This window comes from Hemitrygon akajei, chromosome 17 (assembly GCF_048418815.1).
Source record: "Hemitrygon akajei chromosome 17, sHemAka1.3, whole genome shotgun sequence".
NCBI classification, from domain to species: Eukaryota; Metazoa; Chordata; class Chondrichthyes; order Myliobatiformes; family Dasyatidae; genus Hemitrygon; species Hemitrygon akajei.
The window spans coordinates 91,354,309-91,374,524 of NC_133140.1; the positions used below are offsets into that span (position 1 = coordinate 91,354,309).

Here is a 20,216-nt window from a genome sequence, read left to right on the forward strand (position 1 = left end):
TTAAAATTAAGAGGGGCAGAGATGGGGTGAATGTGCAGTCTTTTTCCCAGGTCTGAGGAATCAAGAACCAGAGGACATCAGTTTAAGATAAGATGGGAGAGATTTCATAGGAACTTGAGAGGCAGCGTTTTCACCCAGTGGGTGGTCATTATACTGAATGAGCTGCCAGAGGAAGTGGTCAAGTGGGTACTTAAATTTTTTAAATTTTATTGTACATTTTTTGTGATACATGGATAAAAATGTTCAGAGAGATATGGGTCAAACACAGGTAAATGGGACTAGACTTGATGGGAATCATGGTTACCATGCTTTTGAAGAATCCATTGGGATCCAGGAAAGTTTGGCCAGGTGGATTCAGAATTGGCTTGCCTGCAGAAGGCAGAGGGTTGTGGTGGAGGGAGTACACTCAGATTGGAGGGTTGTGACTAGTGGTGTCCCACAAGGATCTGTTCTGGGACCTTTACTTTTCATGATTTTTTTATTAACGACCTGGATGTGGTGGGGTAGAAGGGTGGGTTGGCAAGTTTGCCGACAACACAAAGGTTGGTGGTGTTGTAGATAGTGTAGAGGATTGTCGAAGATTGCAGAGAGACATTGATAGGATGCAGAAGTGGGCTGAGAAGTGGCAGATGGGGTTCAACCCGGAGAAGTGTGAGGTGGTACACTTTGGAAGGACAAACTCCAAGGCAGAGTACAAAGTAAATGGCAGGATACTTGGTAGTGTGGAGAAGCAGAGAGATCTGGGGGTATATGTCCACAGATCCCTGAAAGTTGCCTCACAGGTAGATAGGGTAGTTAAGAAAGCTTATGGGTTGTTAGCTTTCATAAGTAGAGGGATAGAGTTTAAGAGACGCGATGTAATGATGCAGCTCTATAAAACTCTAGTTAGGCCACACTTGGAGTACTGTGTCCAGTTCTGGTCGCCTCACTATAGGAAGGATGTGGAAGCATTGGAAAGGGTACAGAGGAGATTTACCAGGATGCTGTCTGGTTTAGAGAGTATGGATTATGATCAGAGATTAAGAGAGCTAGGGCTTTACTCTTTGGAGAGGAGGATGAGAGAAGACGTGTACAAGATATTAAGAGGAATAGACAGAATGGACAGCCAGTGCCTCTTCCCCAGGGCACCACTGCTCAGTACAAGAGGACATGGCTTTAAGGTAAGGGGAGGGAAGTTCAAGGGGGATATTAGAGGAAGGTTTTTCACTCAGAGAGTGGTTGGTGCATGGAATGCACTGCCTGAGTCAGTGGTGGAGGCAGATACACTAGTGAAGTTTAAGAGACTACTAGACAGGTATATGGAGGAATTTAAGGTGGGCGGTTATATGGGAGGCAGGGTTTGAGGGTCGGCACAACATTGTGGGCCGAAGGGCCTGTAATGTGCTGTACTGTTCTGTTCTGTGATCTATTCACTGTAATTTCACCACCTTCAGGTGTTGGGAATAGCAGTGATGGAATCTTGGTTCTAGGAGCCACAAACATCCCGTGGGTGCTGGATTCTGCCATTCGAAGGAGGTCAGCTTTCAATGTACCATTTCACATCGAATTTTCATACATTTTCATCCATCGTGAAAACATTGATAAGTTTTTTTTGTTCTGTCAAAGATTTGAGAAACGGATTTATATCCCATTGCCAGAGGAGCCAGCAAGAATCCACATGTTTAAGATACACCTAGGCACAACCCCACACTGCCTCACAGAGCCAGACTTCAGAGAACTTGGCAGAAAAACAGAAGGATATTCTGGAGCAGACATCTGCATTATTGTACGCGATGCACTAATGCAGCCAGTGAGGAAAGTACAATCGGCAACCCATTTTAAAAAGGTAAGTAGTGGTTGATAGGGAATCATATAACCCTCCTAGGCTAATCATTTGTTGGGTAAGGTTATTAATTGGGTGGTTTATCAGAAAAGTGCAGGTTGCAGAGATTTTAGGAAATCAAAATGCTGCAGTTGTTAGTCACACATCACAGAAACTGTGAAGGAGTTGTGGAACATAGAAAGGGTGAACACCTTGATCAAAGGGTATATTTGTAACAGATTAGAAAATTGAAATGCAATTATAAATACTGAAAACACACAACAGGTCTGGCAATATTTAAAATTTAATTACAGCTGAAATTTGGTAATATCTAAGGCCTTTACATCCAGCTTGTGAAGATTTGAATCTAGATCAGGATGAAGAAGTATGTCTCTTCAGCCTGTTCTGCCCCTGAATAAGATGATAGCAGATGCTGAGGAACAGGCTGAAGAGAAATACTTCCTCATCCTGATCTAGATTCAAATCTTCACAAGCTGGATGTAAAGGCCTCTCCAGACAAGGTCAGAACAGTCTGACTAGGTTCGGCATTGTCTTGTTGGAGTGTTATACAGCACAAAAACAGGCCCTTTGGCTGACCAAGATGCCTACCTACACTGATCCCATTTGCCTACATATCCCTTTGAACCTTCTCATCCACACACCTCTCCAGATGTCTTTTCAGCTTTGCAATTTACATACCTCAACTACTTGTTTTGGAATGTTCTGCCATAAACCCACAAACCTCTGGAATAAACCTGTCTCTCAGGAACCCTCCAAATTATCTATACCTCTCATCAGTGCTAGGGAGGTTATTGGAGATAATTGTTAAGGATAAGATTTACATGCATTTGGTAAAAACATAGCTTGCTTAGGGACAGTAAGCATGGCTTTGTGTGGGGCAAATCATGTCTTACAAACTGTCTTAGTTTTTCTAAGGAGGTGATGAAACTGATTGGCAAAGGTAAAACTGGATGTTGTCTATATGAATTTTAGTAAGGTGTTTGACAAGGTCCCTCATGGGAAATTTATCCAGAACAATAAGCCATGGGATGCACAGTGATTTGTAGTTTGGTTATTGCTGAACCAGGATGGTTGTGAAGGCTTGAAAATCAGATGTTAGCAAATTTCAGCTGTAATTTAAAACAACTGCAGATACTAGACATTTAAATAAAAACAGAAAATGCTGAAAAGGCCAGCAGTTCAGGCAGCAGCTGAGGAAACGTCTCCAGTTTGAAACATTAACTGTTTTTCTTTCCATAAATACTGCCAGACCTGCTATGAATTTTCAGTATTTATTATCACTTTTCAATCTTCTAATCTCTGTCATGCAATCAAAGTCTTTATAGAGTTTGAAATTAAAAGGATCAATACATTCTTCATATCACTATGTTGAACATCCCTTTCACTTGACCTGTTTTTATGTGAAGCTGCTGGATGAGATGGCAGTGAGCCCAGTGTTTCACTAGCTGACCTGTTTAGATTGAATTGAGATACTTTGCTCTTAAGTTGAAGTAATGTAAACTGACCTGTTCTTCATTAGATGAAAGGTCCATCCAGAACAAACCCAAATGTGATGGTGGATGACCTTTTGACGCCCTGTTCTCCTGGGGACCCAGCTGCCAATGAGATGACCTGGGTGGATGTTCCCAGTGATAAGCTGCTGGAGCCTGTGGTTTGCATGGTAAGACAGCTGTTGTGCACCTCTGCTGTGGCCTTGTGCACTATAATGATATAATGCCTGGAATGTAGGGGAGGCGATGGAATAAGAAAGCCTGCTGTGTCTCCGTCCATGGCCCTCAGTTCAGTCGACTACACTAGCAATAATAACTCTGGGTGTGAAGTGAGCTGGATTTGTAGAACTTTATTTTTCAACTGACTGGTATCAAGACTGTTGAGTTCTTACATTTAGCATTTATGCCTTCTTTGATCAGATGTTTCTCCCTGCTCACTCCCAATATTATGGTTTCCTACGCCATCCATTTCTCTTTCAGTCTTAATCACAGAATTACACTGCATGTGAGGAGGCCATTTGACTCAATTTGTCCATACCAACTAAGGTGTCTACCTGACCTAGTCCCATTTGGCCCACATCCTTTTCTATCCATAAACCTGTCCAAATATCTTTTAAATATTGCTATGAACCCAGCTGACAGCTTGTTTTAGGCATCTGCCACCTCTCTGTGTGGTAAACTTTGCCTCGCAGGTCATCTTTAAATCTCTCCCTCTCCACTTCAAATCTATACCCTCTCCAACCCTTTTCAGCTTGGCTGGCAGTGACTAGTGGTGTTCCTCAGAGGTCAGTATTGGGACCACTACTTTTTACATTGTTTGTCAATAATTTAGAGAATGGAATTGATGGCTTTCTAGCAAAGTTTGCAGATGATACAAAGAAAGATGGTGCTCAACTGAGAAAGCAATGCAATTGCAGACAGACTTGGACAAATTGGAAGAGTGGGTAAAAAAAGTGGTGGATGGAAGTGTTGGGAAGTATATAATAATCTATTTTAGTAATAGAAACGAAAGTGCAGACTACTATCTAAATGGAGAGAAAATTCAAACATCAGAGGTGCAAAGGGACTTAAGAGCCCTCGTGCAAGGCTCCCAGAAGGTTAATTTGCAGGTTGAGTCTGTGGTAAAGAAGGCAAATGCAATGTTGGCATTCATTTCAAGGGGAATAGAATATAAAAACAAGAAGGTATTGCTAAGACTGTATTCAGGCCGCACTTGGAATATTGTCAACAGTTTTGGACCCCATATCTCAGAAAGGATGTGTTGTCATTGGAGAGAGTCCAAAGGAGGTATGTGAGGATGATTCCGGGAATGAAAGGGTTAACATATGACAAGCATTTGGCGGCTTTGGACCTGTACTCATTGGAGTTTAGAAGAATATGGGGGGGGGGGGGGGGATCTCATTGAAATCTATCCAATATTGAATGGACTAGATAAGGTGGATGTGGGAGGATGGTTTCTATGGTGGGGGTGTCCAAAACCAGAGGGCACAGCCTACAAAATTGAGGGACAACCCGTTAGAACAGAAGTAAGGATTTTCTTTAGCCAGAGAGTAATGAATCTATGGAATGCTCTGTCACGGACAGCTGTGGAGGCCAAGTCCATGGGTATATTTAAAGTGAAAATTGATAAGTTTCCTGATTGGTCAGGACATCAAAGGTTATAGCAAGAAGGCAGGTGTATGGGGTTGAGTGGAATCCAGGATCCACTATGATGGAATGGTGAGCACACTCAATGGGCTGAATCGCTTAATTCTGCTCCTATGTCTTATGGTCTAACTCTGGGGAAAAGAACTGCCCCTCTGCTTCCTTTGCTCCAGGGAATACAATTTCAGTCTATCCAGTTTCTCCTTATAACTAAACGCATTGACATTCTGCATCCTCTGTAGTTTAATCACACATTCTTATAACATCATTCTAATTTATTGTCAGTGGCATACACATGGTATGAATGCCATGAAAATTAGCTTCCTCAGCAGCAGCATTGTATGTGACTTAACACAACAAACTTAAGTAAACAAACTTGAATTAACAAATTATACATGATTGCAGCACATTGATGCAGTAACAAAGAAGGTACACCAGTCTGTACTTCTTTAGGAGTGTGACCACTGAAGACACTTACAAATTTCTTTAGATGTGCAGTGGAGAGCTTTCTGACAATTGTTCTTAATGATGGATGTTGTCTTCCTGCCCCAAGAATAAATCAAGCTTTGTCATCTCCCTTCTAGGGCCTTCTGTATACAGAGGTACTAGAAAGTTTGTGAACCCTGTAAAATTCGCTCTATTTCTGCATAAACATGACCTAAAATATGATTTGATCTTCATGTAAGTTCTAAAACTAGATAGAGAACCCAATTAAACAATGACACAAAAAAAAACATTATACTTGTTCTTTTATTTATTGAGAAAAATATCCAGTATTACATGTATGTGTTGGAAAAAGTATGTGAACCTCTGGGGCAATGCCTTCTACAAAAGCTGTTTGGAGTCAGCAGTTTCACTCATTGAGATGAGATTGGATGTGTAGGTTGAGGAGGTGCCCTGTCCTATAAAAAGACAGACAAAGTCAGGTTATTGACAGAGTCTGCTCTTCTCAAGAAAGATTGGTTTATGTACACCATGCCTTGATTAAAACAACTTTCAGAAGACCTTAGAAAAATTGTAGAGATGCATGAAGCTGGAAAAGGCTACAAAAGCATTTCCAAAGAACAGAGTATTCATCAGTCCACAGTGAGAGAAATTGTTACAAATTAGGAAAGCCAGTACTGTTGCTACTCTTCCCTAGGAGTGGGCATCTTACAAAGATCACACCAAGGGCACAATGTGCAGTACTGAAGGAGGTGAGAAAGAACCTGAGGTAACTGCAAAAAACCTGCAGAAATCTCTAGAACTTGCTAAAGTGTCTGTTCATGTGTCCAGTATAAGAAAAACCCTATAAGAATAAGAATACCCTATAAGTATAAGAACAAGAATGGTGTTCATGGAAGGACACCACGGAGGAAACCACTGCTCTCCATATAAACATTTCTGCATGTCTCAAATTTGCAAAAGACCTGCTGGATGTTTTATAGTACTTCTGGGACAGTATTCTGTGGACACATGAGACAGAAGTTGAATTTTCGGGCAGAAATGCACATTACTACATTTGGAGGAAAAAGGGCACTGCACACCAACACCAAAACCTCATCCCAACTGTAAAGCATGTTGAAGGACTTTCATGATTTGAAGCTGCTTTGCTGCCTCAGGGCCTGGACAGCTTTTAACTGTTGAGGGAACAATGAATTTAAAATGAAGACATTGGATGAAGACATGCAACCTTTGAGATTGCAAAGGGAGCTGGAAAAGGCATGTAATAAGGGTAATGACACACTTGTAATTGGAGACTTCAATATGCAAGATGATTGGGAAAATCAGGTTGGTGTCAGATTGCAAGAGAGGGAATTTATGAATGCCTATGAGATGGCATTTTAGAGCAACTTGTGATTGAGCCTACTCGAGGAAAGGCTATCTTGGATTAGGTGTTGTGTAATAAGCCAGATCTTATTGGAGAGCTTAACGTAAAGGAACCTTAGGAGGCAGTGATCATAATATGATTGAATTCATACTGAAATTTGAGAGGGAGAAGCATAAGTCACATGTATCCGTATCACAATGGAATAACGGGAATTACAGAGGCATGAGAGAGGAGCTTGCCCAGGTGGATTGGAGGAGGATACTGGCAGGGATGACAGAAGAGCAGAGGTGGCTGAAGTTTCTGGGAATAGCTCACAAGGCATAGGATGGATATGTTCCACAGAGGAAGAAGTTCCAAGTGGCAGGGCTAGGCAACTGTGGCTAACAAGGGAAGTTAAGAACTGCATAAAAGCCAAGATACAAAAAACTTTGTACAACTGCATAAAAGCCACACACATTGATCGTGTGGATAGTCAGAGGCTTTTCCCCAGGGCTGAAATGGTTGCCACAAGAGGACACAGGTTTAAGGTGCTGGGGAGTAGGTACAGAGATGTCAGGGATAAGTTAGAGAGTGGTGAGTGCGTGGAATGGGCTGCCAGCAACCGTGGTGGAGGTGGATACGATAGGGTCTTTTAAGAGACTTTTGGATAGGTACGTGGAGCTTAGAAAAATAGAGGGCTATGGGTAAGCCTAGTAAGTTCTAAGGTAGGGACATGTTCGGCACAACTTAGAGGGCTGAAGGGCCTGTATTGTGCTGTAGGTTTTCTATGTTTCTGGAAGGGGGTATAAGGTAGTAAAAGTGAGTGGGAAGTTTGGATGATTGGGAGGCTTTTAAAAAAACATCGAAAGGCAACCCAAAAAAAGCCATAAGAAGGGAAAAGATGAAATATGAGGGCAGAGTAGCCAATGATATTTAACAGGTTACTAGAAGTTTTATTTAGTTATATAATGAGTAAAAGGAAGGTGAAAGTTGATTTTGGACCACTGGAAAATGATGCTGGTGAGGTAGTAATAGTGGACAAATAAATGGCAGATGAACATAATGAGTACTTTACATCTGTCTTCATTGTGGAAGACACTAGCGGTGTGCCAGAGGTCCATGAGTGTTGGAGGAGTAAGTGCTATTGCTATAAAAAGGAAAAAGTGCTAGGCAAACTCAATGGCCTTAAGGTGGATAAATCACCTGGACCAGATGGACTACATCCCAGAGTCCAGAGGGAGGTTGCTGAAGAGGTAACGGATGCATTGGTCATGATCTTTCAAGAATCACTTGATCCTGGCATCGTCCTGGAGGACTGGAAGATTGCAAATGTCACTCCACTCTAAGAAGGGAGGAAGGCAAAAGAAAGGAAATTACAGGACAGTTATCTTACCTCAGTGGTTGGGAAAGTGTTGGTGTCTATTATTAAGGGCAAGGTTTTGAGGTACTTGTAGACCAATGATAAAATGAGTCAAAGGTTTCTGTAAAGGGAAATCTTGCCTGACAAATCTGCTAAGAGTTCTTTGAGAAATTAACATGCGGTGGACAAAGGAGAGGCAATGGATGCCATTTACTTGGATCTTCAGAAGGCATTTGATATGAGGTTGCTTAACAAGATAAAACCATATGGCGTTATAGGAAAGACTCTGGCATGGTTAGCAGAATGGCTGACAGGTAGGAGACAGCGTGAGAATAAAAAGGGCTTTACTGGTTGGCTGCAAGTGACTAGTGGTGTTCCTCAGGGTTCAGTATTGGGACCGCTGCTATTCACATCAGTGATTTAGATAATGGAATTGATGGCTTTGTGGCAAAGTTTGCAGATGGTACGAAGCTAGGTGGAGGGGTAGCTAGTGCTGAGGAAGCAATTTGATTGCAACAGAACAGACAAATTGGAAGAACGGGCAAAAAAAGTGGCAAATGGAATACAGTGTCAGGAAATGTATGATAATAGACTTTGGTAAAAGGATCAATAGTGCAGACTGTTACCTAAATGGGGAGAAGGTTCAAACATCAGAGATGCAGAGGAACAAAGGAGTCCTCGTGCAAGACTCCCAGAAGGTTGATTTACAGATTGAGTCTGTGGTAAAGATGGCAAATGCAATGTTGGAATTTATTTCAAGGAGAATAGAATATAAAAGCAAGGAGATAATGAGCTTTTATAAGACACTAGTCAGGCTACACTTGGAGTATTGTCAATAATATTGGGCCCCAAATCTCAGAAAGGATTTGTTGTCATTGGAGAGAGTCCCGAGGAGATTCACGAGCATCATTCTGGGAATGTTGAGGTTACCACGAGGAGCATTTGGCAGCTTTGGGCCTGTAACCATTGGAATTTAGAAGAATGCGGGGGGATCTCAATGAAACCTACCAAATATTGAAAGGACTAGACAGGGTGGATGTGGGGAGGATGTTTCCTCTGATAGGGGTCTCCAGACATTGAGGAGCAACCCTTTAGAACAGAGGTAAGGAGGGTTTTTTTTTACCCAGAGAGCAGTAAATCTGTGGAATGCTGTACTACAGACTGTGCTGAAGGCCGTCTGTGCGTATTCCTAAGGCAGAAGTTGATTGTTTCCTGATTAGTCAGGGCTTCAAAGGAGATGGCGAGAAGGCAGGTGTATGGGCTTGAGTCAGATCCAGGATCAGCCACCGTGGAATGACGGAGCAGACTTGATGGGCTGAATGGCTTAATTCTGCTCCTATGTTTTATGGTGTTGTGGACATTTTACATGAGAATGTGTGGGTAGCAGTTCGTCACCTGAAGCTTAGTAGAAGTTGGATGATGCAGCAAGACAATGATATGAAAGACATGAGTAAATCAAGAACAGAATGGTTTAAAAAAAAAAGAAATTCATGTTTTGGAATGGCCGAGTCAGAGTCCTGACCTTAATCCTATAGAAATGTTGTGGAAGGACCTGAAGCAAGCAGTTCATGCAAGGAAGCCCACCAAAATCCCAGAGTTGAAGTAGTTTTGTAAGGAGAAATGGCCTAAAATTCCTCCAAGCCGACATGCGGGACTGATCAACTGTTACTGAAAACGTTTGGTTGAAATTATTGCTGTACAAGGGGGTCACACCAATTACTGAAGGCAAAGGTTCACTACTTTTTCCAACAAATACATAATTGGATAATTTTTCTCAATAAATAAAAATGTTTTTTGTGTTATTTATTTAACTGGGTTCACTTCATTTAGTTTTAGTACTTGTGTGAAGATCTGATCACATTTTAGGTCACATTTATGCAGAAACAGAGAAAAATTCTACAAACTTTCTAGCACCACTGTACTGCCTGAACACACGATAGTCCCAGTCTAAAGTAGGGAAGTTAAAATCCCTTATTACCATATCCACAATCTCCTTATTACATAACTTTCCTCTTTCTTGAGTTTCTTCCTTTCCATGACCTTGGTGGTAAATAAAGGCAAGAAATAATCATTTAAGACCTCACTCACGCATTATCCTCCTAAGGATCAATGTGGTCCTGTATTCTGTCCATTTTGCTCTCAAATTATTTATTTATTTAGAGATTGTGTGGAACAAGCTTTTCTGACCCAACAAGCCTCACCGCCCAGCAAACCACCTATATTTAACACTAGCCTAATTACAGGTCAATTTACAATGACCAGTTAACCTATTAACTGGTATGTCTTTGGACTGTGGGAGGAATCCCTTGTACTCATGGGCAGAATGCACAAATTCCTTACAGACAGCACTGGAATTAAACTTCTATCTTCATGCCCCAAGCTGTAATAGTGTTGCGCTAACTGCTAAGCTACCATGGCGTCCATATATACTTATAGAGGTACACAGACAAAGTGCTGAAGGAACTTAGCAGGCCAAGCAGCATCTATGGAAAAAAAGTACAGTTGATGTTTTGGCTGAAACCCTTGGAACATCCGACTGAAATGTCGACTGTACTTTTTTCCATAGATGCTGCCTGGCCTGCTGAGTTCCTCCAGCATTTTGCATGTTACTCAAATTTCCAGCATCTGCAGATTTTCTCTTGTTTATACTTATGAGGGTAGCTGGGATCAAAAGAGTTGCTTGAGAAATGTAATGGATGGGGGTTTTCCTTTACTTCATTTGCCAAAGACACCTCATGTCCCCTCTTGCTTCCTGATTTCCTTAAGTGTATTTGACATCCTCTATTCTCAAGAGACTTGCTTGGTTCCAGATGCCTATACCTCACATTTTGCACCTTTTTCCTGACCAGAGCCCAAAATCCACCAGGGTTCCCCACTATTGCCAGCCTTGCCCTTCACTATAACAGGATCATGTTGACGCTAAACTCTCCACATGTCCCTTTTAAAAACCTCCTACTTGCCCAATGTCCTTTTTGCCTGCTAACCGTCTGTCCAAATAGTTTAGGACTTCAGTGGTATTGGTTTGTCCTTATTCCATAACTAATAATATGGCCAATCATCCCAAAGTGCCCCTCCACCACTGACACTTCAGTCACTTGCCCTGCCTCATTTCCCAAGAGGAGATCAAGCTTTAACCCCTCTAGTAGGCCCATTGCCTGAAAAAAAACCTTCCTGAGCAGTCAACAAATTCTGCCTTATCTAATCTCTTAGTACCGTGGCAGTCCCAGTTAATATTAGGAAAGTTAAAACCCTATTATTCCTGTTGCTACCTGTGGCCTCCCAACATATTTGCTCCTCTAATTCCACTGACTATAGTATAATCCCATTATCCCTATTTCTACCCATAATGCCCCCCTTAATATCTTCAATATTCAGTATGTTCTCCCAAATGAAAAGCTACTCCCCCTTCTCTCCTGCCTTCACCTCTGTCACACCAGGAGCATCTATACCACAGAACATTTGGCTGCCAGCCTTGCCCATCTTAGCTGATTCTGTTAAGAGTTGTAATACTGAGTTCATTTGCCTTGCATCAGGCCATCCTGGCTCCCTGCCTGTTTTTACCAACTGAACTTGTTTCTTTATTTACCTCAACTTTCCCATCAGCTTTGGGTCAAAATGTTCCTCCCTCAGAGGTCAGAGGCCCCTTCAGTTGACGCTTGCCTGATATCTAGGGCATTCTGTTCTGGATCTTGGAGGCTTCCTCACCCTACCTGCTCTGGCCTGACAGACTTCCTGCTGAGGTTTCTGGTGCCATTCGGGGCCTGGGGTTTGTAATTGGCACAAAGCCTGTAGCTGCTAATTGTGGAGTGTAAGTCAGACATTCTGGGGGAGCAGATATATAAATGTTTGGATAGACATGGTCTGATTAAAGATGGTCAGCATGGCGTTGTGCATGGTAGATTATGTCTAACCAATTTTACTGAATTTTTTGAGTGAGTTACCAGAAAAGTTGAATAAGTCAAGGCAGTGGATGTTGTCTGCATGGACTTTAGTTACTTATCAACTCCAGAGATCTTCCATCCTCAGCCAAAAGACTCATAATTCCCACACCCTGCATTGCTCGGTTACCTCCTCCCCAAGATCCACAAGCCTAACCATCCCGGTAGACCCATAGTTTCGACGTGCTGCTGCCCCACCGAACTTGTATCTGCCTACCTGGACTCCATTTTGTCATCCATAGTTCAGTCCCTTCCCACCTATATCTGGGATACATCCCATGCCCTCTACCTCTTCAATAACTTCCAGTTCCCTGGTCCCGACCGCTTCATTTTCACTATGGATGTCCAATCCTTATACACTTCCATTCCCTATCAAGAAGGCCTCAAAGCCCTTTTCTACTTTCTTGATAATAGACCTCACCAGTTCCCCCCCACCACTACACTCACACTTAATAACTTCTCTTTTGGCTCTTCCCCTTTCTTCAGACCAAGGGTGTAGCTATGGGCACTCGCATGGGCCCCAGCTATGCCTACCTCTTCGTGGGTTATGTGGAACAGTCTATGCTCCAAATCTATACTGGTACTGCTCCCCAACTTTTCCTTCGCTACATAGACAATTACATTGGTGCTGCTTCCTGCACCCATGCTGAGCTTGTCAATTTCATCGACTTTGCCTCTAACTTCCACCTAGCCCTCAAATTCACTTGGTCCATTTCGGACACTTCTCTCCCCTTTCTCAATCTCTATCTCTGGAGACAGACTGTCCACTGACATCTTTTATAAACCCACTGACTCTCATAACTACCTCGACTATACCTCTTCCCACCCTGCCAAATGCAAAAATGCTATTTCCTATCCCCAGTTCCTCCGTCTCCGCCTCATCTGCTCCCAGGATGAGACTTTCCGTTTCAGGACATCTCAAATGTCCTCTTTAAGGATCGTGGTTTCCCTTCTGCCGTCATCAATGATGCCCTCATCCACATCTCCTCCATTTCCCTCAATTTGGCCCTCACCCCATCCTCCCGTCACAACAGGGACCGAGTTCCCCTTGTCCTCACCTATCACCCCACCAGCCTCCGGATCCAGCATATTATCCTCCGCAACTTCTGCCACCTTCAACAGGACTCCGCCATTAAACATATCTTCCCCTCTCCGCTTTCCACAGGGATCGTTCCCTCCGTGACTCCCTGGTCCACATGTCCCTCCCCACAGATCTCCCACCCTGACACTTATCCCTGCAAGCGTAACACACCTGTCCCTGCACCTCCTCTCTTACCACCATTCAGACCTTCCAGGTGAGGTAACACTTCACCTGTGAATCTGTTGGGGTCATCTATTGCATCCGGTGGTGCAGCCTCTTCTACATCAGCGAGACCCGAAGCAGATTGGGGGACCACTTCGTCGAGCAGCTCTGCTCCCTCCACCACAACAGGCAGAATTTCCCAGTTGCCACCCACTTCAACTCTGCTTCACATTCCCATTTGGATATGTCCATACGTGGCCTCCTCTACTGCCATGATATGGCCAAACTCAGGTTGGAGGAGCAACACCTCATATACCATCTGGGTAGTCTCCAGCCCCTTGGCATGAACATTGAATTCTCCAACTTCTGGTAATTCCCTTCCCCCATCCCAGTTTCACTCAGCCTCCTCCTCCAGCTGCCTATCACCTCCCTCATGGTTCCGCCTCCTCTACTACCCATAGTGCTTTCCCCTTACATTCCTTCTTCACCTTTCCTGCCTATCCCCTCCCCCACCCCTTGATCTTTTTTCTTACCGGTTTTTCACCTGGCACTTACCAGCCTTCTCCTTCTCACCCTCCCCCCATCTTCTTTATAGGGCCCCTGCCCCCTCTCCTCCCTTTTCAGTCCTGACGAAGGGTCTCGGCCCAAAACAACTGCTCATTTCCACGGATGCTGCCCGACCTGCTGAGTTCCTCCAGCTTGTTGTATGTGTTACTTTAGTTAAGAATTTGACTATTTCCCACATGGTTGGCTGTTCAAGAAGGTTCAGTCACTCAAGAGTTTCAAAATGTGGTAGTAAATTGGATTAGGCATTGGCTTGCCTCTCTGATTGGAGGCCTGTGACTAGTTGAGTGCTGCAGAGATCGGTGCTGGGTCTACCGATATAGTTTGTCATCTACATCGACAATATGGATGATAATGTGGTAAACTGAATCAGCTGATTTACAGATGACACCAAGACTGGGGGTGTAGTGGACAGTGAGGAAAACTAACATGCCTTGCAGAGGGATCTGCATTAGTTAGAATTTAATGCAGACAAGCACAATGTTCACTTCTGCAAGGACACAAGTATTTGGAGATTTACAGAAATGGTATCAGATCAGTTACACAGAAATTTGAAAGAGCTCGGGTTTTTGTTCTTTGGTAGGCACTGAGAAGTGTAGTAGAACAGAGGTCTGGGAATACAGGACCAAAATTCAAAGTGGCATCACAGGTGGTTGGGTGATAAAGAAAGGCCTTCATTATCAAACTATTGCATACTGGAGATTGGATATGATATTGAAGTTGTATAAGACATTGGTAAGGCCTAATTTGGAGTATTGTGTGCAGTTTTGGTTTACCTACAGGAAAGATATAAATAAGGTTGAAAGGGTACCGAGAACATTTACAAGGATGTTATTGCAACTGGAGGACCTGATTTATAAGGAAAGATTGAGAAGATTAGGAGGAACTCAGTCCTGATGAAGAATCTCAGCCCAAAACATCGACTGACCTGCTGAGTTCCTCCAACATTTTGTGTGTTGCACTGGATTTCCAGCATCTGCAGATGTTCTCATCATCAAATAGGTTAAGAATTTATTCTTTGGAATGTAGATTGATAGGATACAGGATTATGAAGGGTATAGACAGGGTACATAAAAGCAGGCTTTTTCCACTGAGTTTGGGTGGGACTACAACAAGAAGTCATGGGTTAAGGTTGAAAGGTGAGTTTAGAGGAACATGAGGGGTAAGTCTTCACTCATGAGAGTGGAACGAGCTGCTAGCGCAAGTGGTGCATGCAAGCTGGATTTCAACATTTAGGAGAAGTTTTGGATAGCTACATGGATGGTGTATGGAGAGGTATGGTCCCAGAGCAGTTTAAATGGTTCAGCACAAGACTAGCTGGGCTAAAGGACCTGTTTCTGTGCAGTACATTTCAATGACTATCTGAATATCAAGCTTTCTCCACAATTTGATCTTAGTCTGGGTTCTAACCCCTGCACTTTCTGACTTCTTTGCTCAGGCTGACATGCTCCGTTCACTGGCAACCACTCGACCTACTGTCAATGCTGAGGACCTTCACAAGGTGAAGAAATTTACAGAAGATTTTGGGCAGGAAGGCTGAATCTTCACTTAAACTGAATCTTCCAGTTGATTCCTGTTGATGAAAGCGAGCAGAATTGTCTGCCTGAGAGTGACAACTAGCTTCAGGTGCAATTGCCACAAGATTTTGGGGGGAGGGGGGGGGGGAGTCTCACCATTGCTGCCATTTCACCAGCTGCCGTGTTTGTTTTGCTGAAGACAGTGCCGTTCATTGGGTTCTGGCAGCAAAGTCCCTGTATGCACTATCATAGTTCTGAAATGCCCTTTGTACTGACCTTTTCCCAATTCTGTAAAGGTTCAGAAATTTACTTTTATTAAATGATTGAGAGCCTTAAAATAAAACCATTTCTTGCTGCTCCCTATTCATTTTGGGGTTGACAGATTTTTTTCCTGCTCCCTTTGTTTTTCCACCAGCCAGAGTTACAGGGAGTCTGGAGGCCAGGTATTATTACCGTAGTTATTCTTTGACAGACAGTTCCTCGTTGAGGAAGAATTCCAGGGCGGAGAAACAAGAAGGATATGTTGAACCTGGGTCAGACTCCTCCAGGAAGATTGAAGTTCTTTCAGCACAACTGTAAGGAGAATATTTCACCAATATCTGGAGGAGTCCAGGGTCTCCTCCAACCTGCCTGGGTGTCTGATTAGATTTTATATATTAATCAGCTGGTGAGTTATGTTCACTTCTGGTAAGTACTTCTGCAAGGATACAAGTATTTGGAGAATTACAGAAATGGTATCAGGTCAGTTACACAGAAATTTGAAAGAGCTCGGGTTTTTGTTCATAACAGCTGAATAGGTTTCAGCAGTGTACAAATAAAACAGCTTCCTCTGCATCCCTTTTTTGAAGATCTCTGATACCCTTGTCTCCAGAAATCTGGATTTTACATTTGAGGATTGTCAACAACAGTTACACCCCTCCAGGGTTGAGAATTCCAAAGATTCAAAACACTAAATAGCAAAACAGGCAACGATAACCAAACTCTCAGGCAAGAATATACATCCAATTAAGAGTCAATATTGATAAATGATAAAATGAGAAAATTGATAACTTTTTACCGGCATGTATATTGCATTCATAAAAGATTAATTTTAAGGGAAATAGAATATGCAAAGTGCCCAAGGCTGGAAATTCCCGTCCACTTTCATGTTAAAAAAAACAAGCTAAATGTGTGCTTCCCATAAAGAATGGAATAAAGACAGCAGAGGGAAAGAATTCAGTTTGAATGAGCTAATTAATAGCAAATGGCTAAAAACAGTGAGTGGGAATTGTACACATGTCCCCGAAACTGTAGTGGTATTGTGAGGCATAAAAAAATACAATGATGCATATATCCAGGGTAATAAATTAGTAAACAGTCAACAGTAAATGTCTCCCCTTGGCAGAGTTGTGTAAAACTAGGGGTTATACTTTTAAGGTCAGGATATGAGGATTGGAGATAATCGAGGATGGATGTAATCTAAACTGAACTGCCAGAAGGGGTGAGGGAGGCAGCTGCTTCCAGATTTACTAAGAATCAAGAACAGCAAAGACATGGAGTCTGAGTCTCTGACTGTTTTAATAGCAGAGGTTAATGAATCAGTGGCTAGAAGGTTACTGTGGGCAAGTAAGGTTACAATCAAAACAGCTGTTACCTTATTAAATTATGGAGCATCCTTAATGGCTATTTGGCATAATCTTGCTCCCGATTTGTTCACCACTTTAAAAAGAACATGAAACAGTACAAGTACTCGGCAGGTCAAGCAGCACTGTAAACTGCTCACTGATATTGGGCAGATAGGAGAGGAGAATAGGGAGTGACCTGATGAAGATGTTTAAGAGAGGCAGGTAGTCAGAATTTTTTCCCCATGGCAGAAATATCTAAAACAAGGTGGCATGGGTTACAGTGAGCAGCTTAATAGTGTAGTAGTTAGCATAATGCTTTACAGAGCCAGTTGTAGGGTCAAGATTCAATTCCTACCACTGTCTATAGGAGTTTTTACATTCTCCCCGTGACTGAGTTTCCTTACATTCCATACAAGTTAGTAAATTGTGGGCATGCTAGGTTGACACCAGAAGCACAGTGACACTTGCAGCCTATCCCCAGCACATCCCCAGGATGTTGTGACAAATAAAGCTAATCTTTAATCTCTTTAAAAGATATAAGGATATAAATGTAGCTTTATAAATTACTAGTGTAAATATAAAACTACACTAATCCCATTTGCCTGCATTAAGACTGTACACGTTGTCTAACTGTGTCTAGATGTCTTTGACAGTGATTTGATTTGAATCCACCACCTCCTATCAAAGATTCTAAAACAAAGCTTGCCTCTAAAGCTCCTACAAATAACGTCTTATTTTTAAAACTCCTACCATTGGGCAAAAGAAAACAAATACAGCTTATTCAATCTCTCTCATAATAGAAATCTTCCAATTCAGTTAACACCTGATTGTCCTCTACACATTCTGTATAAATTCAGTGATTCCTGATGCTGGACCACATGATCCAGGTTTTCATTGGCTGTGAATATTGTATACAATCGTGCACATTTATAAAACACCTGTTTGGGCACAGATAGGATACTTTCAGTAAGGTTGTGATTGCATTGAAGGTGTGAAAAGATTCACTAGGATGTGGCACGGGATTCAGTTATGAGGAGACAGTCAGGCTGGGTTTATCTTGGAGCAGAAGCTGTGGATGGGGTGGGGAGCTGATGAAGGTGAGGGTAACAAATGATGAGGGTTAATGACTTGTGTAGGTAATTAGAGAATATCCCCAACCAGACGTACCTAAACTTGAGGGCATAGGTAAGAAAAAAGGGATGTTAGGGATTTTTTTTCCAGAGACTGGTTGGATTCTGGAATGCACTGCCCGAGAAGGAGATGCTCTCACATCATTATTTGCTCTCAGGCAGTGCATTCTAATCAAGCACATAGATCACCAAGGCAAAGGCAACTGTAGAGCAGATACTGGCAAATGAGATCAGGATGGCTAAGAATTGATGTTTTATGTGAGCGTGATGGGTCAAAGATGGTGTTTCTGTGATGTATATCATTCTAATAAACTCAGCTGATGACATAACTACATGCAGCAAAATTTTGAGAACATTTGAACTAATAAATGGCAAGTAACATGCCAAGCTGAAAAGCTGGTGTTAAGTTACTGGGAAAACTACTGCACACTAAGTACAGCTAACCCTAACCCATTAACAAGTGAGGATGATGAGGTTTTCAGTTAATCAAAATTGGTGCTCTCAGTGGATACAGGTAATCATCCATTATGAAGCTAACACAGGGTCACCTGTATTCTTAAAAATGTTTCTGAACAGTTTTCATGGAAAATTGCATCATCATTTTCTGTAACATAAGGCTGCATCATCTGTCCAGGTTAAAAAAAATTTATTTTCCCATGTACATTCCTATAAGTGTATATTATATACAAGGGCTTCCATTACCCAAAGGACCCAGTATTGGCAGATTTAAGGAGCTGATATCACTCATTTCCCATTGGCCATAGTGCATTGGGGTGTCATCAGGATTCTTCCATGACCCACCCACCACCTCACTCCAGTTCCTCCATCCAGTACAGGTTCTGGAAGGTTCTGCTGTCCATCCTGTCGATGAAGAGCTGCCCGTTCAGATGGTCCACCTCATGCTGCAGAATCCGCGACGTCCAACCTGACGCCTCCCAGCACACTGGCTCCCCGTGCTCGTCCAGTCCTGGCAAGGGGTTGCTAGTTAGTTAGGTTATCACCCACATAAACCGCCCTCCACCCCATATCTCCTTCATCCCACACCCTGCGCTCACCCCATCCCCACAGACCATCCTTCCCTTACTAAAACCGCCCCATTGCTACCCAATTTCCAGCCTCGCCTTCCTTCCCATCCCTCCTACCACACCCACTCTCCCCTACCCTGTCCAGCTCACAATCGCTCGATCCCAACCTGTAACCTCGACGGCGCGGTGCCGGGCCACACAGGCGGAGAAGCCGGGAACGCTGTGACAGGCCTCGGGCAACAGGACGGTCCGTGAGTCCAGGACGCGGAGCTGCGGGTTGATTAGGACCCGGAGCGGGACGGCTTTCATGTCTCGGGCTAGGCGGAGACGCGGCGGCTGGTCCTGTACGATGCGCTCGGGCACCTCAACCACCAGCACCCGAAGGGGGACACCGAGCTGCGGCGCGCTCAGTCCCACCGCATCAGCCCGACGCAGCGCGGCCACTAGTGCCGCCACCAGTCGCTGAACTTCGGGCCCGCGAACCTGCTCCGGGGACACAGCCGCCGCCACAGTGCGCAACACCGGCGCCCCGACCAAACAAGGCCGCCGGAAAGGCGGAGCCGGCGTACCGCGGAGCCACCTCTGCAGCACCTGCCAGTAAGTCCGCCGCTTCACATTATAGCCCCGCGCTGAGCCGGGGCTGAGACCTAACCTGAGTACCGGGGCCGCAACTGGACATAACGCTCTACTCAATAAGTGCAAGGAACTGGAGAGCGCGCGGAACCGCAACATGGCTGCAAGCGGTGGCGTCAATGGTAGCGAGCCAATTAGGATCCACTAATCGGAGATGGGCGGGGTCTCGCCGGAGGTTATCGAGGCATGCATTGGATCGAACGGTGGTAAAGCACCACCCACAAGCGAGGGGAGGGGGAGGGCTCATAATAACCCCACCCATTTATAATCCTGCGCCATCCCGGCGGTATTCGCCTGTCGTACCGTTTTTTGTAGGTGATGTTCTCCCAACTAGAGTCTATTTTGGGAATATATCTTATCAAGTTAGAGAATATATTAGACATCCCTTACGCTTTTATAATCGCCAGAGATTTGGACACGTTGCTGGTTCGTGTCGAGGTAAAAGAAGATGTGTGAA

The 20,216-nt window shown here is 43.5% G+C and overlaps 2 protein-coding genes across 2 annotated transcripts in view; one reads left to right on the forward strand and one right to left on the reverse strand.

Moving 5' to 3' along the window:
* Positions 1 to 15,730, forward strand: part of LOC140740911 (vacuolar protein sorting-associated protein 4A) — a 130,649-nt gene extending 114,919 nt beyond the window's left edge. The window contains exons 8-11 of the mRNA XM_073070548.1: positions 1,434 to 1,515; positions 1,606 to 1,825; positions 3,342 to 3,482; positions 15,289 to 15,730. Of these exons, the coding sequence (XP_072926649.1) occupies positions 1,434 to 1,515; positions 1,606 to 1,825; positions 3,342 to 3,482; positions 15,289 to 15,390 (545 nt within the window). The 3' untranslated portion in view covers positions 15,391 to 15,730. The remainder of the gene's footprint in view (positions 1 to 1,433; positions 1,516 to 1,605; positions 1,826 to 3,341; positions 3,483 to 15,288) is intronic.
* Positions 15,731 to 18,730: 3,000 nt separating this feature from the next.
* pdf (peptide deformylase, mitochondrial) lies at positions 18,731 to 19,874 on the reverse strand. The gene is made up of 2 exons (XM_073070549.1): positions 19,294 to 19,874; positions 18,731 to 19,068 (listed from the first exon to the last, which is right to left on the reverse strand). Exons 1-2 carry the CDS (start codon positions 19,856 to 19,858, stop codon positions 18,911 to 18,913), a joined length of 723 nt encoding a protein of 240 aa, XP_072926650.1. The 5' UTR covers positions 19,859 to 19,874; the 3' UTR covers positions 18,731 to 18,910.
* Between the last annotated feature and the right edge of the window lie 342 nt (positions 19,875 to 20,216).

What these genes read in the sequence shown, in the direction of transcription:
- pdf (XM_073070549.1), bottom strand. Translation starts at nt 19,858, where the DNA reads ATGTTGCGGTTCCGCGCGCTCTCCAGTTCCTTGCACTTATTGAGTAGA. An exon ending in CCGCGCCGTCGAGGTTACAG is followed by an intron (nt 19,069 to 19,293) that starts GTTGGGATCGAG and finishes ACCCCTTGCCAG; the next exon opens with GACTGGACGAGCACGGGGAG.